General features: G+C 44.9%; 1 protein-coding gene across 3 annotated transcripts in view; it reads right to left on the bottom strand.

The window, feature by feature from the left end:
• The window catches only part of TDP2 (tyrosyl-DNA phosphodiesterase 2), a 52,250-nt gene that overhangs the window by 3,562 nt on the left and 22,412 nt on the right, over positions 1 to 26,276 (bottom strand). For all 3 annotated transcript variants that reach the window (XM_029590773.1, XM_029590771.1, XM_029590772.1), the window contains exons 4-6: positions 17,357 to 17,448; positions 12,444 to 12,562; positions 5,532 to 5,702 (exon numbers count right to left, since the gene is read on the bottom strand). In XM_029590773.1, the coding sequence (XP_029446633.1) occupies positions 5,532 to 5,702; positions 12,444 to 12,562; positions 17,357 to 17,448 (382 nt within the window). The remainder of the gene's footprint in view (positions 1 to 5,531; positions 5,703 to 12,443; positions 12,563 to 17,356; positions 17,449 to 26,276) is intronic.

The raw sequence follows: 26,276 nt of genomic DNA, 5'->3' as shown, positions 1-26,276 counted from the left end.
GCTAGATACACCTAACTATAAAAACTACAAAATACTTCTCAGAATATTTAATATTTTCTGGTTTAGACCCAGAGACCCTATACCTTTCAATGAAAGGACTGCATGCGATATTTCAAAGCAGTGGAGGGGGGCCAGGGAGGGTGGCAGGTTCTTCCTTGCAGTCTGGCCCTTTCCGAGATATGAAATGAAGCAGAAGGGAGGAAGCAGGCAAGCAGGATGCGTTCAGAGGTATGGCTGAAGGGCTGTCAGCAAAAAAAATACTTCTAGAAGTTGCCAACCCTGTCTCAGCCCCGGAAACCCTACCGCCTCTGCCTCGCCTCTTCTTCAGCATCTGCTTCCGTCCTCTGGGATGGTAGGGGTGGTGAGTGGAGGCGCATGGTAGGGCGGATGAGTATGTGGCACACCTCACCCTCATACACTTCTCTCTCTCCTTTCTCACCCTCCCCCCTTCCTCTCACCTTATACCCGACCTTCTCACCTCGCCAGGGGCTTCTCTTCAGCTGGCGGGGTACAGAGGACCATGCCAGCTCTCCCTGCTTCTTCCCCCTCACATGTGGTTTGAAAAAGGGAAAAAACTGTAAACGTTGCTCCACAGGCCGATTCGGCCATGAGCAGGGAATTGTTTGGTGGTGTTGCAGGCTCGTGCCACCGGCCTCTCTCAGTTGCAAACAGTCTGGAATTCTCTGGTTACGTAAGAAACTGAACCACTGGTTAAGCCTCTGGGGGGGGGGGGAGCTTTTCCACGGTCCCACTGTCTGACTTCTCCTTGCAGCTTCTCCAGGCCAAGTACGCTGGTCTCTATAGCAAATTTACCCTGTTCCTTCCAGGGTGTGTCAGCTACAGGTTCAAATCCACTCATGCCAGTTGGTGAGCTAGGCTTGAAGCACACTTAGTGGTTCCAGGTTATCCCAGTAGGTTAAAAGTCTCTATTGCTTTACTTTAATCAACCACATCAGTCTCAAAACCGTACGATAAAGAAGTAACTCTTGCCTTAAATCCTCCTGCACACTGCTCACAGTTGCTTCCTGCGCTCTATGGGCCTGATTCTTAAGGAAGAGGCTCTACTGCCTCCTCCCACTGTAGAGTCTGCAGCTGGGGTTTGTGCTAACTTTAGGACAGGTCTAGAGGACAACCAGACTTAGGGCTTTATTCACTAAGCATTTTTCCACCATGGACATAGAATGGGAAAAAAAAAGCCTTTGTGAATTAGGCCCTTAGCAGGATAACTTATCCGGCTAACTCAAAACATCAGAGCTAGTTGGATAACTTATCTGCTTAATTCAGCTACTCCCAGTTATGCCCCCAGAACACCCTGACTTCTCCAGCCATATTTTACCCAAATGTTATCCAGCTAGAATTTACCCAGGTAAGTGCCCAAACCTTCATTTAGCTGAATAACTTCTGAATATGAACCTCATGTTATTTATTTTTAAAACAAAAAGATGGCAGACGAGGACTGTCCACTCCTGATAAAAACAAAACAAAAAACAGAGCCCACCCAGTTTCAGGCTTTACTCTCACATGTAAAGATATTTTTTTTGCTTATCCTATGCTTTCTTGAATTCTCCTACTGTTTTGGCCTCAGAGAAGCTTTTTCCATGCATCCACTATACATTCTGCCTTTGTAGTAACTTATTTGACCCACTGATTTTCCATCACAACCATTTTCTCCTAGTTCTTCCTTCAGATATGTCCCCATTTTGACGAAGTCTGTATTTTTTGGGCTTTTTGATCAGCAGAATCTTCTCTAGATATATGCCAACTGTGGATTTTATGAAGAGCTACATTATATCCCTCCATTGATTCAATCGTGGATATGACAATCTAAGTGGTTTGAAGCTCGTTCTATAATTATTTAAGTAAAAATATGATAAGTCAAGTGATTTTTGATGCACTAACTATTTCTGCAAACATGACTCGCAAACTGCAAACATTTCTGCAAACACTGTGGGGAAGATTGAGGCTTTGTGTTCACCAGCAAAAAAAAAAAAAAACCCCAAAAACTTTTTTGTGGACTTTCTAAAAAAGTGACAGATTATAAAAGAATGGCAGAGTTGAATCAGTGTTTTACACTTGCGATGATGTCCAGTATGATGGTCATTTAAATGAGTCATATAGTCTTATCAGTTGTGGAATTGGTAAGATAGTTGCAATTTTCTAAGTTGATTTTTAGAATTCAAAACATGGGTCTTTGTGAGACTATTTGTGATATCAACCATACGGTCTGATGATCACTGATGCTCAGATGGGCATCTAAGCGGACAGAGATATTATCCCCATTAGTGAGCACTAGGTTGAGTATCACACTCTCTCCTCATGGGTTCCACTACCCTTGAAGGGCCTCTGCTATCTTTCTACTTCTTGTAGATTCTGCAGAAGGGATACTCCAGTCCATGTCTGGCGGATGAAAATCTCCAATGAGAAACACTTCTCCCCCTTCTTTCCCATCTTTTGGATGTCTTCGATTAAATCTCTGCCCAGTTTGTGTCAGAGGCCTGTAGACCACACCAGTAAACAAAATTAAATAAAAAAAAAATGGGGATGTGATTTTAGGTACATTGGTGACTGGGAACTATATCTGGCAGGATAATGATCTTTACAAATTTGTTCACATTCATCCAAAAAAAAGGGGCATGATGGTCTTACCCTTTTCAAATCCTACCTAGACTGGTATTTAAACTAAATGATGGGGGAGGCACAGACTGCTCTACTTATGTAAGGAAAAAAGCATGATTCCCAAGTTAAATGAGGTCTGTGCCTTTAATCCTAGAGCCAAACACAAATTAAGAACAGGAGATGAGACTACATTTCCCAGTATCCTTAGAGGTAAAGGAATAAACCCCAGAGGATTTCTGAGAGGAGAGAATGTTTGGGGCTGAAAGACCTGAGAGAAGGAAGGGCAGAGCTTACAACGGATACCTAACATAGTAATGACGGTAGAAAAGGACCAAATGGTCCATCCAGTCTGCCCAGCAAGCTTATGGTAGTATCTGCCATGCTGTGCAGGTTACCCCCATGTTTCTCTTACTGGGTGATGAGCCTTCTTGAAACTTCAGACAATGCTACTTGATGTACTTCGCTTATGGACTTGGCCATAGAAGCAGTCTTGTACTTTTTCCTTTATGTCTGTGTATCAGTATCTCAGACTGTAAAAGTCAAGGCCCGTTGTCTGAATCCAATACTTCTTTCCACCCCCCCCCCCTCCTCCAAAGCGAACAGTGATGTTGCATTGCATCACAGGACTCAAGTAAACCCATGCTTTATGTTAAGGGTAGTAACTGCTGCTCCATGCAGGTTATCCCCATGCTTACACTTCTCTACACTGCAAAATTCAGGGCTCTTGCATGTTATTGTCTGAATCCAACTCCCCTTTCCCCCTCTGCCAAAGAGAAGAGCTGCAAAGCATCAAGGCTTACTGGTTAAGGGTAGTAATCCTCATACCTTTAGTTAAGGGTAGTAACCGCTGCACCAGCAAATTACCCCTATGCACTCTTTCTTCATTTTCATCTCTAGCCTTTAGGGATCCACAGTGCTCATCCCATGACCCTTTGAATTCTGTTTTCATCTTCATCACCTCCTCTGGAGGGGCATTCATTCCAGGCATCCACCATCCTTTCCGGGAAGAAATATTTCCCCGACACTAGTTCTGCATAGTTGCCCTGGAGTTTTGTTTCATGACCCCTTGTTCTACTGATTTTTTTCTCAATGGGAAAAGTCTCAAAGTTGGTGCATCATTAAAAACTCTCAAGTATCTAAAGGTCTGTATCATTTCTCCCCTGCACCTCCTCTTTTCCAGGGTATACATATTCAGATACTTCAGCCTCTCCTCATAAGTCTTCCAATACTTATCCCACATCATTTTGGTCGCCTTTCCCTGGACCACCTCCATCCTCTCACTATCCTTTTTGAGACATGGTCTCCAGAACTGAACGCAGTACTCCAGGTGAGGCCTCACCAAGGACCTGTACAAGAGCATTATCACCTCTTTTTTCTTACTGGTTATTCCTCTCGCTATGCAGCCCAGCATTCTTCTGGCTTTAGGTATCGCCTTGTCACATTGCCTATCTCCTTAGCTATTACAATTAAGGGAAAGGCAGTCATGGGAGCAGAAGGTTCACTGGAGAAGGGAGTCGAGTGTGGAATCTATAGAAAGAGACCACAGAGGTACAAAACATCAGAGGAAGCAGAACCTATGGAAGTTGAGGAAGCCCTCTATGCTGAAGAGAACAAGAAAAAACAAGCACAAGGTGAGGATTGGTTTCTGAAGATTTAAAGATTTATTTTCTCCTGGTTCCCTTTGTTGAAGCAAGCAGCTATGGGAGGTGCATAACAAAAGGTATCTGTTGTTGCTAGTTTGAGATTTTCCTTTAAAAAAAAAAAAAAAAAAAAAAAAGACAGGACCTGTGCTTAGAGAGTCTGAAAAGGGAAAAAGCAGCTGCATTTAAATTCATGAACAGATACATGAACTGTGCACGCAGCTAGATTTTAGTCTCAAACCGCTCAATGAACTGTATTAGGTAACTGAATATAAGCTTAGCAATGTGTTACCAGAGCTGTGTTAAGCCACTGGGAACAAGCGACTGAGCTACTCCTGAACACTTGTAAGAAGTTGACCAAAACTGCTATGGGATCCAGGCATAGCAACGGTTGTTAAGCTGCTGTGCCCAAAGTATGACTGAACAAAGACTTTTGTGAATGAAAAACAAACTGTTTTATTATTTGAAGATTGCTTTCTCTTTGGAGTGTTTCCAAGTTATATATCTAGTGAATTTCTTGATGATTACGGTTGCTGGAAACGATTGGACCGTGACACGCCCACAAGCAAAATCAGCTAAGGGGAACAAGGTAAGCCTTGAAGGGAGAAAAGTTCAAAATAAAAATGAAACACAGGAGACAGCAACCAATGTAATTAATGGAAAAAGAAGAGAACAAAAAAAGCAAAAAGAGGGAGAAGGCATTATACATTTAAGAAATGAGAAAATATATTTTTACTCCACGCATAACTGAACTCTGGAATTCCTTGCTGGAGGATGTGTTGAAATCTGTTAGTGTGGCAGGGTTTAAAAAAAGTTTTAGACAAGTTCCTGGAAGAAAAGTCCATAAACCATTAAAGTGGACTTTGAGAAATCCACTGCTCATCCCAGGGTTAAGCGGCATGGAATTTACTTACCTTTTGGGATCCTGCCAGGTACTTGTCACCTGGATTAGCCACTGTTGGAAACAGGATACTGGGCTTAATGGAGCCTCAGTTTGACCCAGCATGGCAAATCTTATGGGTATCATGTTGGTTACTTATGCATATGCTCACAAAATCACACATCTGGAGGTCAGAATGGCAAAGGCAGGTTTAACTTTAGTTGTAATTGCAGAATCAGAGAATAATGCAAACCAGGATTGGGGGAGAAGGGGGGCAGCTCCCCTTGAAACCAATGTTTGAGGAACTGGGTTAAATGTAAGTATTAAAAGATGTGCAATCGAATACTAATATTATAAAGTTGGAGTACACAAACTTGGACAAATCAAAAAGCCACCTCTTGATCTCTCAGGTTGGTATCCCCACCAAAAAGCACAGTTGTAGATTCTGGAACCTTCTGCATCTTCTCAAGCACCGACTTAAGCTGATTCAAACGCTCTTTGGAGTGCTCCTTGGTGCTCTCTAGGTGGGATGTCATAAGGCAAATGTCATTACCAGATATGTTCACCTAAATAGATAAAATACTGTGAATGTATTAGGTTACATAGTTTTAAATATGACAAAAAAAAAAACCCCAGCTGTGCAGGACTGCACACAACAGAACTGAGAAAAGAGGGAAATAGAAAAAGGAACATGGACTGTTACAATGCTACCCCATAACTACTCAGGAAAGACCATACTTAAACATTAAGTAAACATTTTTTTTTAACTGGATTCTAAATCCACTTAAATAGCTTTAGGCCATTATGGTAATAACATTTCCATACTTCCATCCAAACATGATCCTGCTGCATTTTACAAACACAAAATGTGTGTAAATTCCCTCATGTCAATACCCATGAAATCAATTTTAGTATTTGGGTGCTGCATAATTGATACTAAACGCAAAATTAAGGGATATAACTAGTATAATATCAACACAACAAAATCAACTAGTTATTGATAGATGGGCACCCATAGAGTCACCACTTCTAACTAACAGAATTATTGAGCCGGTGCTGAGGTCTACTCCTTCCCATTTAAAAATTTAAAATTAAAAAATCCATACATGTCTAAACACTGTATAAATTAAAAAACTTTTTCCATTTAGATAGCAACATTTAGAAGTGGTGACTATGGGTGCCCATCTATCAATAACTAGTTGATTTTGTTGGGCTGCATAATTGATTCCAAAAGGGAAGTAATAAGGATGAGTATTATTATTCAACTAAAGTTCCATAAACTAAGCCATGAAGAAGTGAAGTCATTCTGTCCTGGTCACACATGTGGGCTAGAGGTGGGAGAAAAACCCAGGAGGCCCAATTCTGAGTTGGCTCCTCTACGCATCAGACCATTTATCCTGTCTAGAACAAAATTCTAGTTAAGGTATTTTGCTTTTAGTAATGTACTGCATGGCTCTCTGATTTCCATATTACAGATATACTGTAATACAAATTATAAATTGATATTTGCAAAACGCCTATGGTCAGTTCACCCATTTACAGTCCAGTAAGAAGGCTTGGAAGAATTATTTGGAAGGGTAAGTGAAATTTTAAACTGAGTGTGAAAATATCCTCAGGAGGTTACATTGGCTAATGAGTGTGTAAAGGAGAACTTACTATTTAATTATCTGAATTTCCTTTCCTTTAGTGAAGAGTAAGTCAATCCCAACGAGTGGATTATGCACCTCTGCCAGCAGATGGCGTCACAGCAACAGCTGACATCACGGCTATATAGTCCCACACTGACATCAGCCTGCCAGTGTTCTCTGGAAAAGCCAAACTGTGGGCAAACTGATTATACTTGAACATTATTAGCAACAAGCAACCATTCATGTTTCTCAACCAACAGGAACATTGAGCTCAGCCAAAAGGAACAAATCTAGCAAACTAAGGGCTAGAGAAGGCACTTACCCATTGTCAAAGAGCAGGAATCATACTCTGCATACCTCACCCTAAGAAAGGCTAACCACAAATTCAAACACCAGCAGCCGAGGGTGGGTCCAGGACTGACCTACCCTTCACTAAAGGAAAGGAAATGAACAGATAAGTAGTTATTTCTCCATCCTTAGTGTTCAGGTAGGTCAATCCCAATAAGTGGGATGTACCAAAGCTAATCTCGAAAAGGGCAGAGACTGTCTGTGGTCCAGTCAATACAACCCACGCAAACCCGGTGTCCTCCCTATCCCTAACATCCAAACAGTAATGCTTGAAAGTATGTAAAGATGAGCATGTCACTGCTCGGCAAATTTCAGCAGGTGACAAATGAAATTCCGCCCACGATACATTCCATGAGGTCTCAGGTGGTATTTTAATCTGTTTTGGTAAAGCAATCTCAGTAGCCACATAGGCTGCCGTAATGACTTCTTTAACCCAGCAGGTAATTGTTGCCCACATCGCCGGTGCTCCCTGCTTACCTCTGCCATACAGCACAAACAGGTGATCAGACTTCCACACGGTCTTAGTCATATCCAAGTACCACAGCAAATGATGCCTGACATCCAAAGAACACAGAAGGCGGTACTCAACCTCATCTTTGTCCCTGTACAAGGCAGTCAAAGAAATGGACAGATTCAAATGAAAGTCCAAAAATACCTTACGGCAAAAAGGAGGGCACAGTCCAAAGTTGAATCACACTCAGAGTCAAGACAGAGAAAAGGCTCACGGCAGGAAACAGCCTGCAGCTCAGAGACCCGATATACCAGACTGCTACCAGAAAAACTGTCTTCAAGTTAAGCAGCAAGGAAAGAGTATTCAGCGGTCGAAAGGTTGGACCTGCCAAAAAAAAAAAAATAAAAAATCAAGGACCAAGTTAAAGGTCCCACAGAAGCACCAGATGCCACAACTGGGGGGTAAAGATGTTTAACTCTCTGTATAAAACAGGACTCATCCAGATGGGAAGACAAAAGCCCTCCATTTACTTTTCCTCTAATGAGCCAGGGCTGAAACTTGAACCTTCAAGGTGTTGAGGGCCACACCCTTCAGCAAGCCATCTTGTAAAAATTCCAAAATCAACAGGATGTCCACCTTGAGTGGTTGAGTACCTTGCTCAGAACACCAAGCCTCAAAAACTCTAGTACAGAAGAGTGGAAATTACCGCAGGTGAAAAATCCGCTTCAACAACCGAGCCCTTTCAATGGCCAAACTGTAAGACAGACCTTGTTCAGAACGGGCCCCTGATGTAATAGATCCGTCCGAGACTGTAGCCTGAGGGGACTGCCCACCAGAAGTCTCTAAAGATCGGCATACCACAGCCTTCGAGCCAACTAGGATTTCACCTCTAACGGAAGTATGAGCCTCAACCACAGTTCTGCAACCGAGAACTCCATTTTGAAAGCAAGGTGAGCTGAAAAGAGCACATATTTATTTTTTATTTGAGTTTGAGTTTTTTCTATACCGGCATTCGCAATGGAATCTCATCATGCCGGTTTACAAATAACAAGGTGTGCCAAAAGGAAAAATAATAACATTAACAGGTGTTAAAAGAAAAAGTAGCAGTTACAATAAAACAGGGACGTAATACAACTTGTAACGGTGAAGAGGTGATAGTAATTTAACAGAGAAAAAGAAAAAATGCCAAAAAATGCCAAACCTGGCAAAGTTTTTGATTACCCTGTTGGGTGGTCAGAGTTGATTAAGGTGAATTAAGGTTCAGTTGGACATATGTGCCCTCACACAGGGAACCGCTGCTAATGCAGCAGCCATCATCCCCAGGACCTGCAGATAAGACCACAAGGTCAGCGAACTGAGTTCCTCAAGGATCAAACTCACAGAATCAATGTATGGATCTGAGACTCTGGCAGAAACTCTGCCCTGCCTTGTACCAAATCAAACCCTGAGATACTCCAGGATATGAGACAGCCACAAATTGCTCTTGATCAGATTCACCACCCAGCTTAATTCCTGTAGCAAGAAAACCACCCTGCGAGAGGCATGAAGACTCTTCCAATATCTTGGCTCGAATCAACCAGTCATCCAGATAGGGATGAACTAGAATGCCCTCTTTGTGAAGGGCAGCAGTTACCACTTCCATGACCTTGGAAAAGGTTCTTGGTGCCGTGGATAGTCCAAAAGGTAAGGCCTGAAAATAGTAATGATGATCCAGGATAGCAAATTGGAGGAACCACTGATGTTCCTGCTAGATGGGAATATGCAGATACGCCTCCATCAGATCCAGAGAAGCGAGGTACTCCCCTGCTTGGACAGCCATTATGACCAAGTAAACTGTTTCCATCCTGAAATCGTGACTTGTAGATGGATGACGACATTGAGATCCAGTTTGGGCCGAAATGACTCTTCCTTTTTGGGCACGACAAAATAAATATAATATTGGCCCATATTTCACTGCAATTTGGGAATGGGAATCACAGCTTTCAGATTAAACAGCCGTTGTAATGTCGCTTCCACTTCTACCTTATTCTGAGGGGAGATGCATGGCGAGACCATGAAGGCATCCGGAGGATTAAAAAAAATAAATTCTAGAGCATACCCATTCTGAATCACTTCAAGAACCCATTTTCTAAATTCATCTTGATCCACCTGTGAAAACTGGGATAGGCAACCACCTTTCTTCTGCACCAGCAGGTGAGCCCACAAACCTTCAATCAGGAAGACAGAGGAGCTCCACATCTGGAACCCACATCAATGCAAGAAACTCAGGGGCAAAAGGACGGAGACCTGCGGAAGGGACGGGATTCTCGGAGAGGAACCTCCCCTATAAGGCCAAAAATACCAGTAGTCTCAGGAGTGGCCAGTTGCCCAAAAAGACTGAGCAACAGGTTTCTTGTCCTCTGGCCGTTTACTTGCCATTTTTTCCAATTCACTGCCAAATAAAAGTGAGGCTTTGAAGGGCAGCTTAGTAAGGTTGGACTTTGAAATAGTATCTGCCAAAAAAGCAGCACCCAGTTCTACCACAGGTCCAAGATCGAACCCTGCACCACCAGATTCTTGACAAAGATGCAAGACAGCCTGAGCTACCAAGGTGGAACAAGAAGCAATTTGCAAGATCACTGTCACTGCCTCAAAGGCTTGCTTCAGGATAGCCTCAGTCCTCCTATTCTGAGCATCCTTCAGTACCGCACCTCCCTCTACTGGGATAGTGGTACATTTCATGAGAGAACAAACTAAAGCATCCACCCTAGGGAAATGCAATTGCTCTCTGGCCTGCGTATCCAAGGGGTATAAACCTGCCAAGATGCGTCCACCTTTAATAGATGCCTCGGGCGCACTCCATTCCAGATCAATCAACTCCTGGATAGCATCCAAGAGGGGAAAGAAACAAGAAGCCTTGTGTAGGGTGACCAAAATAGGATCCTTCTTCTGCATCCCCGAGGAGTCAGACCCAGTCACTCAGAGGGTCTTCAGGGTCTGAGATTATACCCAGCAACTCGTCTGAGAAAGAAACAGAACAGTTCTATAATGGCTCCAAATCTGGGGAAATATCCCCTTTTTCACCAGGAGAGCCACCCCCATCATCGGTGTTATCCTGATCCACCTGCATTTGAGCTCTCAGACCGCAATGCATCATGGCGCTTGACTATGGAGACAGGCGGAGAAGCAATAGGAGCGCAATAGGAGCGCATGGAGCTAATTTAGTAGGCACTGCCGCTTCAGAAGATCGGCCCTGTAGAAATGTCTGCAATCCCTTCCATATTTCCCTTGGTCCTACTCCCCTCAGACTGAGGAGATTGACCATTGTTGGCAAACCTCAGAGCATCCAGGCAGTGCTGACACAGGCTTAAAGAAAGCTCCTGCTGAATGGCCCTGATGTGGCATGCAGCACAGATAGGTGCTTAGGTTTCTTTGCTGCGGGTGCCATGCTGTAAGCGTGCAAACCGAGGAAGGCTCGCATCTAGCTTAACTAAGCAAATAAGTGGGACAGCCGAACGCCAAGGAAACAGACCCTTCACCTTCTGTTCTGCTTTCACTGTCTTTTTTTTTTTTTTTTTTTTTTTTAAGTAGAAAAACTTATCTGAGCTCAGTCCTCCCTGACTGAGAACAGGAATGGATCCCAGCTACAGGGAGAGGGGGCTAAAACCTTCACTGCCGAGCCTCTCTCTTGGCCTGCAACCGCTAACTGGAATTTAGGTCCACTCCAGTCAAGGCCACCGAGGCACTCTACTGAGGGAGGGACTGTACAGTATCACCTCATGTAGCAAGCAGTACTACATAGACAGCTTATTTTTCCAATATCTTCTTTCAAACTTCTTTTCTTCACTTTTTTTTTTTTTTTTTTTTTTTTAATTTACACTCACAGGCAATCCCCCGAAGGGAAAAGCATGTCCACCATCTGCTGGAGATGGAAAATACTGACAGGCTGATGTCGAGGCGGGACTATATAGCCATGACATCAGCTTTTGCTCCATCTTCATCTGCTGGCAGAGGTGCATAACCCACTTGTTTGGATTGACCTATCCGAACGCTCATCTGCTGGCAGAGGTGCATAACCCACTCGTTTGGACTGACCTATCCGAACGCTAATGAATAGGGTCTTTTGGGGCTAAACCCTGCCCGAGCTGAGGAATACATTATCACCCTCATTACAATATGCATGAGGTTCATTATGCTTTTTCAGACATGCAAAGTTGCTCTGTAGAAAAAGGTAAAGAAAGCTCTTAAGGGTATGCTTGGGTTGCGATGTCATTATGGATGAAGAGCAAAAAAAAAGAAAGAAACTTGCCTATAAAGAGCAAGAATGCATCATTTGCATATTATCTTGAGCATTTATTCAGCCTGACTGCAAATAATGGCAACTAAGTGACAAAAAGATGCACAGGAATACATTTATTTGGGATGAAGGACTCCAGAAAGTGACTAAATGTGTAAGTTCCGTGGCTGATGAAGCCCTGAAGGGCCTAGGTCAGGAATGGTATGGTGGGCAATAATAGAACAACTCTAGTGGCTCTTGTATACCCCAGAGTTCTTTACTAAGTCATGACAAATTGATAGGTTCTTTCCATGAATAAGCCCTTTTCCATGGTTGACATTGGCAAAACACCAAATATCTGATATTTCCCAAGCGAAGACACAAAACAACCGGGGTGAATTCAGTCTTTAAGAGTTGCTCTCCCCCAGTGCACTTGGTGTTGGCTGTCAACCTAAAGATTCAGACCAAAAGACAGTAGCATCAGGAAAACTATTTTTCTCTTCAGCTGGGGATGTAGAGGTGTCCCTATTAAGTGGGTTCTACTACAATACCAAGAGCACTGGACTGCTGCACAGAGTGGAAATATTCAACCCAGAGCTGCTCTGTAAGATACTGCCACACTCACCTGCACAAGAAGTAGGTTTCTCATCATGGCTGTTGTTTTGAAGGGAATAATTTCTTGGCTTAACAGCTTCACCCTTGACTTTTTCAACATTATGCCTGTGAAGTAGCCATCGTCACCTCCTATCAAGAAAGAAAAATGCGTATTGGTCTCAAATCATCTCCACTCCCTTCCACCTCAATCTACACAGAACTATACCCAACATGCACACCTATGAGGTTAACTATCCTCAAGAGGGAGATAACCTACAGTTATCTCCAAAGTCCAAGATTAAGTTAAAGCTACTCATTTCATTTCTTTAAAATGTATTGTTTTTAGCCTGTAAGAAATTCAGTCATATGGTAGCATCCAGTAAAGATTAACTTTTGGATCATATGCATATGTACGAAGTCCACAGTAGACAGAGACGTTGGACTTCGATTCCAGCCCACACTGCTGTGCTGCACTGCTTCTTGCTGTTCACGTGAACTCTACACCTGTGATCCTGGCACCCGAGACTTTTCATGAAGCTCAAGCTAAGCTTCATGACTGGGTTCACAGCTTAGCCCAGCCTTACTTAAGAATATAACATAAGAAATTGCCATACTGGGTCAGATCAAAGGTCCATCAAGCCCAGCATCCTGTTTCCAACAGTGGCCAATCCAGGCCATAAGAACCTGGCAAGTACCCAAACACTACGTAGATCCCGTGCTACCGCTGCTAGCAATAGCAGTGGCTATTCCTCAAGTCAAACCAATGAATAGGAGTCAATGAACCTCTCCAAACCTTTTGTAAATCCAGCTACACTAACTGCACTAACCACATCCTCTGGTAAATTCCAGAGCTTAATTGTGCATTGAGTGAAAAAAATTCTGATTAGTTGCTAACTTCATGGAGTGCCCCCTAGTCCTATTATCCGAAAGAGTAAATAACTGATTCACATCTACCCGTTCTAGACCTCTCATGATTTTAAAGATCTTTATCATATCCCTCCCTCAGCCATCTCTTCTCCAAGCTGAACAGCCCTAACCTCTTTAGCCTTTCCTCACAGGGGAGCTGTTCTATCCTCTTTATCATTTTGGTCACTCTTCTCTGTACCTTCTCCAGTGTAACTATATCTTTTTTTGAGATGCAGTGACCAAAATTGTACACAGAACTCAAGTTGCGGTCTCACCATGGAGCAATATAGAGGCATTATGACATTTTCCATTTTATTCACCAATCCCTTCCTAATAATTCTTAACATTGTTTGCTTATTTGACTGCCACAGCACACTGAGCCGACGATTTCAATGTATTATCCACTATGATGCCTAGATCTTTTTCCTGGGTGGTAACTCCGAATATGGAATCTAACATTGTGTATGTTTATGGACGAGAGGGGATGGTCAGGGAAAAGACTGGAATACTTGACAACCTCATCCTTGCCTAAACCTTGGCAAGCCAAGTCATCTTCACCCTGTCCCTTGCCTGGATAATTTACAGAGGTGTCTAAACTCTCTGGGTCTGCTGCCCTGAGAAAATAGTGTTAACCGTCATTTGCCTACTAGAGATCCAGCTGGCTATCTTCTGTGCTGAGATAGGATCCTGATTCTCTAGAAGGATCCAACTGCACTGGAATCTTTGTAAGATAAAACTGGCTAAATTACTACTTTAAGCTGGAGTAGTTTAATTGGCATTGCATTTGATAAGTGCAAGTCTACTGAGTTAAATGCAGGAGTTTCCATAATTTTGTAACAAGAATGATTTACTCTGTTAAACAGAACTTAAATATCTACCTTATACAAAACAACTGTATGTTTATGCTGCTACAATAAAAACCTAATTATCTACTTCTAAAAGGTGTAGAATTCTGCTCCCTTTTACAAGAGCTTGTGACATATATGTTATCTGATTTTAATGTCAGATGATCCATAACTATAGAATCCCTTACAGGAAGCTGGAACAGGGATTACTGCCCCCTAAGAATAGGAGATGCTTGAGCAACTCACACCACTTCCCTCTTTTGTGTGGAATGAGGGGGGATACCATAAATACATTGGAAACAGGGTGGAAAAGCTCTAGGGCAGTGGTACCAAACCTGTTCTGGAGGACCCCCAGCCGGTTGGGTTTGCAGGATAGCCACAATGAATATGCATGAGACATTTGCATGCTATCTTCAAATGACAACTGGCTGGAGGCCCCTCAGGACAAGCTTTGGAAGCTCTGCTCTAGGGCTTATCTGTCCCCATCTCCAGAGCCAACTGGTCTGACAAAGATTAGAATCATCTTCAGTAAAAGGCTGACAACCAGCCCCCTTTCCTTGAATCAAAGACTGGGCCCACAAAACTTCATTGTGAATTCCTAGCAGCTGCGGAACTGCCAGAACTTGCGTTCTTAGGACCGCTTATTGCTCCAAAAGGGTGAAATGTTATAGGGCTAATCCTTTGGCATATGACTTTCCCTCTCTTCTATGCCTCTGGTCCTGAAACTTACTCCAAGCAGGAGCGGAATGCAAATTTTCTTTGGGCTTATCCCTCCAGCAGCCAGGGAGTTTTTGATTCACCCAGAGCCTTTACGAACTTCTCCAAATTCTCACCAGACAAATGCCCTTATAGAAAAATTTAACAAACAGAGATGGAGATAGAATCCACTGACCAGATGCACAGCCACAACTATTGTCATGCTGCCACAACCAATGCTGTGTATCTAACTATGGCTCAAGCCAAATCATAGGATGTATCCACCAAGAATGCAGCCCTCGATTCTATTAGAGTGGTCTCCATCCAAGATGGAGTTTAGACCCTCCAGGGAACTCAAATGTGCTAAGGCAATTGCAGCCCGATCCTAGTCACAATCCCATTGCATACTGCAGCTTGAGAGCCAGAGTGGCCAACTCAAAGTCTTGCTTAAGCACAGACTCAACCTTCAGAGGTACAATACCCTTCATAGGGATAGTGGTTCTTCTCGTGACCACATAAACCAGTACATCCACTTTAGGTGTTCTTCAGCTTCTCTTTCCTATGTCCTTCAAGGAAAGAGCCTAGATATTGCCTTATGTCCTTTAAAACTGGCCTCTGGAAATCCCATTCCCCAGAGATCAACTATGAAGGACTTGGCACAAACCTGCCATGATCGAGGAAGAGGAGTGGAATTCTGCGGAACAGCCTCTTCTCCTCTGCTATATTCAAAATTCAGAGACAAATTGGCAATGGAAGCTCTTCCTTATGAAAATATGAGATAAATCACAGGAGAATCACCATCCCTGGGAGAATGTTCAACCTCCTCCAACTCACTGCCTCTAGCCCTTTTTAGAGCCAGCAAAGAAATGCCAGTCATAAGATTTATCCTCTTTTCTGACCCACCTGCAGCCAGTACCCATTGACAATTCTGTTTGGGGGTACCCACGAGGGGGAGGGGAAACACCAGGAGTCAATTTTTTCCACAAACAAAAAGCTTTGCATAGACACTTAAGGAACTCTGCTGAGACTGCAGATAGACAAAAAAGTAGGCACTGGATCAGAAACAGCAGACAAACATCTTGTAGTCTTGACTGTCGCATCCCCCGCACTTCCAGAGGAGCCTGCAATTAACACCATGGGAAGCAAAGAGGGAGGCCTCAAGCTCAGAGTTCCCTCCTTCCTGCAGATCCAAGATGGCCATCACACCAAACAAGCCTGCCTGTGGGAACAGACTGACCCAACAACCCTACCATTGTGGTTCCTCCCAAAATGTCAGATTCTACTGCCACTCAGCCTCCCTCTCCTCGGAGCAGCCCCTGCAAAACATTTCCTCACATTCCGCATGCAGTACATAGCAGGGGCTGTCTTCCTGTGTTCCTGAGCCATTATCATAAACTTCTCCTCCCCTGCTGTCTCTGTCCTGAAGAAAAAACAAAACACTCACCAAAAAACATTAATCTGCTCTGAATCAACCTAGCCACTGCCAGAGCTCATAAACAAAGGCTTCTTTTACCTTTTCCTCTATGGTTTTTTGAACTTTATAAACACTGGACAGGTTGGCAGAGGATTAAAGAAGAGACATCAAAATTCTCAAACCAGGGGAAGCTGCTGGCAGAGAAAGAGACTACAGAGGGGGGGGGGGGGGGGGGGGGGGGGGGGGAAGTCACAACACTGTCATCCCAGGGACAGGTCAACCAGGGGAGGGAGTCCCGAGTCTGATCAGCCCAGAAGCCAACCCAATCCTTCCTCTTCATCCAACTTAAAAAACAAAAAAAACAAAAAACAGGATTCAATGGTAGCATGGATGCTTGCTTTACCATCTGCTGGAGAACATACTGGCACATGGAGTGCAGCAGAGGACCCTATAAGGGGTGAGGTCAGTGAGCCTTTACTGTCGCCATCTGGGAGCACAACCCATGTGCGTGGACCAGTCTGGCTAGATGCAGTGGGAAAATCCTTTGTTTTCTCTCATGCCTCTCTCTTCTAGCTCTTTACAAAATATCAAAACATTTCCTGGAAAAAAAAAAGCCTCTTTCTCCCTAGTGACTGATACACCTGCACACAAACGTGCTGTGGAAATATGGTTCACCAGAACTTGACAGCAGATTTGCTGAATTGGGAAATCCAACAGATTACTGGACCCAGTTTAATCCAAACAGATTTTTTCCCAGACCTTTTGAAGAAATCTGATGAATTTGTTAAAACCATTTTTTTTTTCCAAAGAAGCTTCCCATCTCTTGTGAAGATTTGTGTTTTCCAAGACTGGGGAAGTCAGCTAAGACATTTGCAGATTTCACAGTAATGCTGAATGGTCTAGGGACAGAGGGGAGGAGGACTTGACTGGGAAAGCTTGGGTGCTCTGTAGGATCACTAGTGAGATTTGGGAGGGAGAACAAAATAAGGACACAAGGGAGAAAAGTGAATAAAGGCTTTCAACCTCTCCAAACATTTTTTGTTTTGTGCTGCATCACAAAACCTTCTCAATACTCATCTGTACCTGGAATGATGGTGTAGGTAACTGCTCTCTTCTTCAGGTAGTCGTAGTATGGCAGAATAAGCTCCTGTAAGAACACCACATCAGGACTGTATCTACAGCAGTAAGAGAAGAGAAGATTTTAAACAAAGTGTTGATCTACTCTGAAGGGATTAAAGTTGAACTGCAAAAAAAAAAACAAAAAACAAAACCAGACGTGACTATATGCCTGAACCTGGCCTGGAGAAACGGAAACTTTTCTCCATACTAAATGAGCATTAGAAGTCCACTTTTCTATATGATGCTGAAACTTGAAAGACTTTTAAGACCTTATTATTCTAATAGCAAGCGGTCATGAACAGCTGCCTTAAACAAAACCTTATCAGGTGGCCAGAAAGAAGCCAACAAAAATTAAACCTCATCACAAAATGAGGTCAAGAATTAGAAAAAAATTAGGCCACTGTTTCACAATCAACATGACATCGCACACAAGCAGGTGTGCCAGGAGGAGGCAGCACTGCGGGGCCCATTCCCGCTACCTCCAACCCCACCACTAATGCTCTTGCTGGAGCCTGTGGCATGCAGAAACAGATCTCTTTCTCTCTGCTCAGCACAGCACCTCTCAGCATGACCCTCTGCTATTGCTCTGTCCCCACCACCACCACTGGCACGTTTCCTATTCAGTGGCTGTTCCTTTGAGCACCACCCCTACAATGTGTGTGCTGCTTGTTCAAAGCTTTATCCTGCTGCTCACAGCTCCTGCCTCCCTCATGACTGATGCATTGCCCAAAGTGGCCACCCATTGCTGAGACTGCTGCATGCCTATTTTCTCAAAGTGGCTGTCTCTCAAGCAGCCCATGGTCCTGTCTTGTGTCTCAGGCCTCTCTCTAGACACTGGCCTCAAACCCTTAGTCAGGAGCCTGTAACCCCACAAAAAAAAAAAAAAAAAAAAAAGATAATTTCGTTTTGTTTATTTCTGGACTTTGCCAGGGCAACAAGAACACTCAAACTCAGTACAATAGTACAAATTGAAATTTATTTGGCTTTACCAAGTGTTATAGACAGATGGACTCAGGACCAGTGGGTTTATGCTCCCCTGCCAGCAGATGGAGACAGAGCAAGCTGACCTCACAGCTTATATAGTCCTGCAGTGACCCCAGCCTGCTAGTATTCTCTTCAAAAGCAACTGTGGACAGACTTGCAAAAACTTGGTTTAAAAACAGGTAACCAGAACTGTACTCAACCAACCATAAACACTAAACTCACGTAAAATTCTAGGTACCCCAAGCTAGGGACTGGATAAACACCAGTAATCCCTTGGGACCCAGAGCCCTATAAGAGGATATTGACACTGCTGAGGGCAGGAAGCTGAGTCCATCTGTCTACACTAAGGAAAACAAAATTATCAGGTAACGTCTCCATTTCCTAGCTTGTAGACAGATGGACTCAGGACCAGTGGGATGTACCAAAGCAACTCCCCAACAGGGTGGGGAGGCTGCCCACAGTCTGGTCAACACTGCATGTGCAAAGGCTGCATCCTTCCGGCCCTGCACATCCAGACAATAAAACCTGGAAAAAGTGTGTAAGGAGGACCACATCGCAGTTCAGCAGATATAGAAGGGAGACAACAGACTGACTTCTGCCCATGACACGGCCTGAGCCCTAGTGGAATGGGCCCTAACCTGAGTAAGCAACGGCTTTCCCAGCATCCACATACGTGGCCGTGACCACCTTCTTTATCCAACGAGCCATGGTAGCCTGTGAAGCCAGAGTACCCCGCCTACTCCTGCCATGGAGAACAAAGATCAGTCTTTCGAAAAGTCACCAAGACCTCCAGATACTGCACAAGATGCTTAACATCCATGGAGTGCCAAAGGCGAAACTCCTCCGCTTGGCAAGGAGAAGGACTGATTCAAATGGAAATCCAATACTACCTTGGGCAAGAAAGATGGAACAGTATGCAGTTGTAACACCCCTGGAATCACCTGAAGGAACGGCTCCTGGCAAGACAAGGCCTGCAGCTCAGAAAACCAATGTGCAGAACATATAGCCACCAGGAACACAGTCTTCAAGGTCAACAACCATAAGGAAAGGCTATGCAGTGGTCAGAACATAGGGCCTGCCAAGAAGCCCAGAACCAAATTAAGACTCCACAGTGGAACTGATATCCTCAAGGGAGGCCCAAGATGCTTCACTCCCTTCAAAACACGGGCCACATCAGGATGAGACAAAGAAACACCATTCACCAGGCCTCTGAAATAGGCAAGATCCACAACCTGCATCTTGAAGGAAATAAGGGCCAAGCCTTTATTCAATCCATCCTGCAAAAAAATCCAGAATAAGAGTGATTTTAACTGATCGAGGAAGAACACCCTGCTCTCACACCAGGCCTCAGAAACTCTCCAAACCCACACATAAGCCAAGGAAGTGGAGAACTTGCAAGTGCGGAGTAAAGTGGCAATCTCCGCAGAGGAATAACTATGCTTTAACAGTCAAACCCTCTCAAAGGCCAAATCATAAGACAGAATCGAGTCTGATCCTTGTGAAGAGCTGGTCCCTGCAGAGGCAGATCCATGTGCAGCGGAAGACAAAGGGGAGCCTCCACCAGGAGTAGTCACAAATCCACATACCACGGATGCCTGGGCCAGTCCGGCGCAACCAGGAGTACCAGCCACCTATGGCCTTCAATCTTGTGAATTATCTTGCCCAGCAAGGGCCATGGAGGAAAGGCATAAACAATCTGTCTTCCAGCCAAACCTGTACAATAGCATCTATTCCCAGGGACCACTGATATCTCCTGTGACTGTAGAATTGAGGAACCTTCATATTTGAGAAGTCGCTTGCAGGTCTAGGAACAGAAGGTCCCAGTGATCCACAATCAGCTGAATCGCCTTGGTTGACAACACCCACTCTTTCCTGGGCCCAAACTCTCCCTGCTGAGAAAGACCACTCTTACATTGTCTTTTTCTGCAATGTGAGAGGCTGAGATCTGCAGATGACTTTCTGCCCAGTCCACCAGCTGGTCTATTTCCTGAGACACTTGCTGGCTCTTGGTTCCTCCCTGGGGATTGATATAGGCCTCACTATCATCGTGTTGTCTGACATCACGTGAATCGCTTGATTCCGCAACCTATGGCTGAACTGCATGCATGCCAGCCGTAGCACCCAGGCCTGCAGGCGACTGATGTGCCAGTGGAACTCATCAGCAGTCCAGCACCCCTGGGCAGTTAACTCCAAACAGTGAGCCCCCCCCCCCCCAACCATGGAGACTCGCATCTGTCGTGAGTACCAACCAGGCCAGAGAAGACAAGGGAACTCCCTTTCTCAGATGATTCTCCTGCAACCACCACTGGAAGTGGTCCATCAGCAAGTGAAGCTGAACCGCATAATCCTGAGACTGCGGGTTCCAACGAGATAGAGAGCACTGAAGAGGACACTTATGTGCCCATGCCCATGGCACCACTTCCACAGTAGTCTCCATCAAGCCGAGTACTTGCAGGTAGCACCACACCATCGGGCATATGGTGTTCAACTGACGCACTTGAGATATCAATCTCTGGATCTGAACTTCCAGTAGGAAAACTCTGTCCTGTCCTCTGTTGAACTGGACCCCCAGTTACTCCAACGATTGGGCTGGTTGAAGACTGCTCTTGGTCAGGTTTACTACCCAACCGAGCTCCTGCAATAAGGAGATCACCTTGTGTGTCACCAGGCAGCTCTCTTCCTGAGACTTGGGTCAAATCAGCCAGTCATCCAAAATTCGGATGCACCAGGATTCCTTCTTTTCGCAAGTCTGCCGCTACTACTACCATACCCTTGGAAAATGTTCCAAGAGTGGTTAGACCAAAAAGGCAGCACCCAAAACTGATAATGGAACCTCAACACCGCAAAGTATAGAAAGCATTGGTGCTCCAATCAGATGGGAATATGAAGGTAAGCCTCTGACAGATCCAAGATCATCAGAAAAATTCCCCCGACTGCACCGCCATTATCACAGAGTATAAAGGTTTCCATTTGAAAATGAGTCACCTTCAAATGACTGTTGACCCTCTTGAGATCCAGAATGGGATGAAAAGAGCCCTCCTCCTTGGACAGAACAAAATAAATGGAATATCGCCCCATACTTTGAGACGAAGGCACCGGAACCACAGCTCTCAGTCTGAGGAACTTTTGAATCGTGAACTCCACTGCCTGCTTCTTCTGCGGGGAATGACAAGGGGACACCATGAACACATCCCGAGGAATACTGCGAAATTCCAGGGCATACCCTTCACGTATCACCTCCAGGACCCACTGGTCTGATGTGATCTCAACCCACCTCCAATAAAAGAGAGAGATGTCTCCCTATTTCCTGTTCTGGAAGGTGGGTTGGCAAACTTTCATTGGGAAACTCGTGAAGGTCCACTCCCTGAGTCTACTCCTCAACTTGGGCTGTCTGGGACAAAAAGGACTGAAACCTACTGAAAGGCTGAATCTGCTGAAATTTCATCCCTCTGTAGGGACAAAAACATCTGGAACCCAGGAAACAACCCCTCATACCAAAGGGATGCTGTAACTGTTTCTTATCCTCCAGCAACCGAGGTACCGGAGACTCGCCCCACTTACTGGCCAGTTTCTCCAACTCGCTCCCAAATAAGAGTGAGCTTTTAAAGGGCAACTTGGTAAGATTTGCTTTGGAAGCTTCATCAGCTGACCAATTTCACAACCAGAGTTGTCGCCTGGTCGCTATCACCAAATCCCCTCCTCTGGCCAAGGTCTGGGCCAAATCATAGTCTGCATTTGCTAAAAAGGCAGCAGCAGGCTCCATAACCACTCTGGAATTCCCTCTAGACTCAATCTCCTGAGAGAGAAGCAAACAAGATTCACTAGGGCTCAACAGAAAGCAATCTGTAAATTAATAGTCACTGCCTCAAAGGCTTGCTTAAGAATAGCCTCAATCCTATCATGTATAACCTTCAAAGACGCTCCTCCTTCTACGGGGATAGTCGTCCGCTTAGAAACTGCAAGTACCAGGGCATCCACTTTGGGGAAAAACATAAATGTTCTCTCACAGCCAGATCCAGGGGGTACAGGCCTTCCAATATCCAACCCCCTTTAATATTTACCTCTGGGGCACCCCATTCCAGATCAATCAATTCCTGAATGGCATCCATCACAGAGAAAAAAACAAGAGGCTATACACGTAAGGAAACTAAAATGGGATTCCTTCCTTGGTTCTGACCAAGCATCCGAACCAGGGACAGCCAGCTGTTTCAAGGTCTAGGAAATCAGGGCCAGCAGTTCATCTCTCTGAAAGAACGGTTCCAGCCCTGGAGAATTTCCCCATCTTCCTGGGGATCAGGATAAACCTCATCAGTGCCATCCGGATTCCTGTCAGGAACCCCCGCAGGGAGCAGAGGCGAGACCCGGTGCTTAAAGCATAGGATTGGAAAAGGGAGGAGTCACCAGACTGAGGGTCCAACCGGACAGAAATGAGAGAAGCGGACGACAACACCTGAAGAAAGGCTTGTAAGCCTTGAAAAAAATTCCACTCAGGAAAAGACAGCCAGATCCAGGCTAAGCCCAGAAGGAACAGGAGCTGGTCCCACAAAACTGCCCTCGCCAGTGGAGGAGCCAGTCAAGGGAGAATCTAGATTTGGCAAACTTCCAGCCAAAACTGTAACCAGACCATCATCAGAATGAGAGGATCCAGGTTTAGCAAAATCAGAGGAAGATAGCTCTCACTGAGCTTCTGAACAGCACTGACATGGAGTAGAAGACAGGCCAGCCTGAGATGCCTTAATATGACAGGCAACACAAAGAGAAAGAAGCTTAGGCTTCTTGTTTATCGGCACCATGAGCAGTGGTAACCATGCATTCAAACGCTTCACGCTCAAAAAAGTTATGCACACAAATTATGGGCACCCCAGCAATAAGCACGGCAAGGCACACGCACCACTAGTGCGCCCTGCTGGAGCATATCACCGTGCTCAAAAAAGTTATGCGTATATAGGTGCTGCATGTACAACGTGTGTGCAGAGCCGACACACTGCGCACACCAATATCCTGTAGAGGGCAGAAAGCATGCACAAGCCTGTGAAAACACCGCCGCGGCCTATCACGCAGCATGCCGAGAAAAGCCTACTGCGGTGCCTAGCCCACCTGGGCCAGTCAAACTACTAGGCTGCCCAGTTCCCCTAACCCCAATGGAAGCAGGAATGATGTTGGGTCAGCGCACCAAGCATGGAGACCGAAGGAAGGCCTAAAAAACCTGTCTATAGGTAAAGTTCTTCTTTTTTTTTTTTTTGAAAACTTACTGGAGCTCAGTGCTTACCGGCTGAGCACAGAGACTGTCTCTGGCTGCGGGAGGAGAGGGCATCTGTCACTGCCACGCTCTGCCTTCTGCACCCACTGCCTTTCAGCTGTACAAGCAGCTAAGTTCACGCTGGGAACCGGCTACTGGACCAAGGCACACCTCTAAGGGACCACGGAAGTCACCTAAGGAATTTTCAACTGGGAGGGGGAAGGACCATTAGGTATCACTGCAGGAGAGCAAGGCTTTCTTTTCCTGAATTTAGAATTTCAAATTTCTCCTTCCAAAAAGCTTAAAGCAACTTCCACTGGGGTAAATGTTGATCAGCTGCCAGAAAATGATTTATAATCCCACTACACAAAAAATAAAAAATGAAGAATGCAAAAACAAGACAAAACATTCCAAAATATCTTTCAAAATCAATGCAGCAAGAGATCTTATAATTTTATTACAGGAAAACCATTTAGCTTTCACCAATAACAAGACACAAGGGACTCCCTAACAAAGGTTGTTTTAAAATAAAAAGAAGAGATGCAAAACACACCAACTGGTGGAATATTTTGTACACAAGAAATATATATATGCACATCAACCTATGTTACTATGGTGGGTTTTTTTTGTTTTTTTAGTGCTTAGCAATACATCTGAAAGCAGATTTGCTTTCCTGTAACAGGTGCTCTCCGAACGCAGCAGGATGTTAGTCCTCACACATGGGTGACATCAGATGGAGCCCTGATGCAGAAAACTTATCTTTATAAAACTTTGACTAGGCACACCTAGAATACCCAGCATGTCCTATACCAAGGTTTCTCATCCTAACTGTAGGCTACAGGGGATGGGTTCCAGGTGCTCAGCCTACATCCAGAGGTGCAGGCACTGTTAGAACTGGACAGTGGGCAGCAGGCCTCAGCATCTCCACTGGTCTTTGTGGAGCTTCCTCCTTGGAGGAACCAGCGACTACCATCATAACTGTAGGGGGAGGCCTCTGTGCCGCCCCCCCCCCCCTTGGGCACAGATGCCAGCTGAGTCGGTAACACTAGTGAGCACATTGAGCCTCTCCAGAAGCTGAACGGGCGGCACCAGGTCCGGTGCAGTCAGTGCCACAGTAACAAAACCCTGCAGTGCCTGGTCCACCATTAGCTGGACCCAATGCTCCAGCTCCTCCTCGAACGTTGCCGATGCCAAGACCAATTGGGAGGAAGGAGGGGTAGCCAGATCTTCAGACCCTCAAGGTGGATCGGTGACTGGCATCAGGATCGGTGGAAACATTGCAGACCCCTGGCATCGAGGGACGACTGGCACACCTTGCTGCAGGGTGCTTCTAGGGTTTCATGGCAAAAGCAGATGCATCCTTGTGCCCGGCACCATGCATCAATGGGGACTAGTGCAGATACTTTGACTTCCTTCGATGCTTGGCCCAGTCTTTCCATGGTGCCAAGACTGACAAGGAACCCAACATTCTCGGCCTGGAGGAGATAACAATGGTTGATCTCTGGAGTCCTTGTCCACCCGCGAAATCAATGGAACCAAAGGTCCAGCCAATGCCCATGGCTCTGTGTCCATTGGTGCGGCTCCTTGGTCCTTCAATGCCGATGGCTCTGACTTCTTCAACCTGAAGAGCTGATCTATCTTGTCGAGTCAAAGTCCGTTCAGGGTCATCTGGGCGCATAAGTGGCAACCACGGATGTCAATCGATGCTCATCTCAGAGGACATATCACATGTGGATCCAAAATGGACATGGTCCTTGGGTACCGGGGTCATTGCTGAAAGTAGGACATGACCATGACAGACGAAACAAAGGTGCACTGCCGAAAACCATGACCAGGAGACACTATGGGAGGGCGCAGAGAAGGACCCGGCAATGGAACAAGGAAAAACCTACGAAAAACAGCTGTCCACAAGACCAAAGAATAGCTCTGTGGAAAAAGACTGGAGAGGGACCCCATGTGGAAGCGTGGTATAGGGCATGCTCAGTGTGCCTAGTTGGGAGGAAGGAGGGGTAGCCAGATCTTCAGATCCTCAAGGTGGATCGGTGACTAGCATCAGTTTTCCGCTTTGGGGCTCCATCTGATGTCACCCATGTGTGAGGGCTACCATCCTGCTTGCCCTCGGAGAAAAATGCTTACATGGTGGTGGTGGTTCAGTCCAGTTTATCTCAAGGCATGGGAGAGCTGCCAAGGCAGAGAAGCAACTTTTAAGAGGGAGATTTTCAGCACATGACATCTCATCCCCCTCTAATCGCAGTCCTTCCAGAAAAACAGTTAAGTCACACCACTGACAACATTCTGTGAATCCCTAAACTTCACAATCCATTTTCTTAAATAGCTTTAGTTATTGAAAACATCCCCCATCCAATAGCATTTTCAAACCTATTTCTTGATTTCATACTGTCCATTATCTGTTTTTTTTTCTTGTTCCTTTCTTCTGATACTTTTCAATTTTTGTGTTTTCATTTTAGTTAGAATTTTTATGTCTTGATTTTCAGATTTTCTACAACTCCGCTTTCCTGCTTTTTCTTCTTCCCTTAATCATTCTATTTTCTCAGCCTGTTAAACCACTGACACTTTTTTTGGCCGATGTCACTCATGTCTCATTTCTATTCTGTCATTTTCTGTTTCTCTTTATCCCACTGCCACGTGTTTACCAAACAC

This window comes from Rhinatrema bivittatum, chromosome 2, assembly GCF_901001135.1.
Source record: "Rhinatrema bivittatum chromosome 2, aRhiBiv1.1, whole genome shotgun sequence".
Lineage (NCBI taxonomy): Eukaryota > Metazoa > Chordata > Amphibia > Gymnophiona > Rhinatrematidae > Rhinatrema > Rhinatrema bivittatum.
This window is presented reverse-complemented; position numbering and strand designations above follow the sequence as displayed.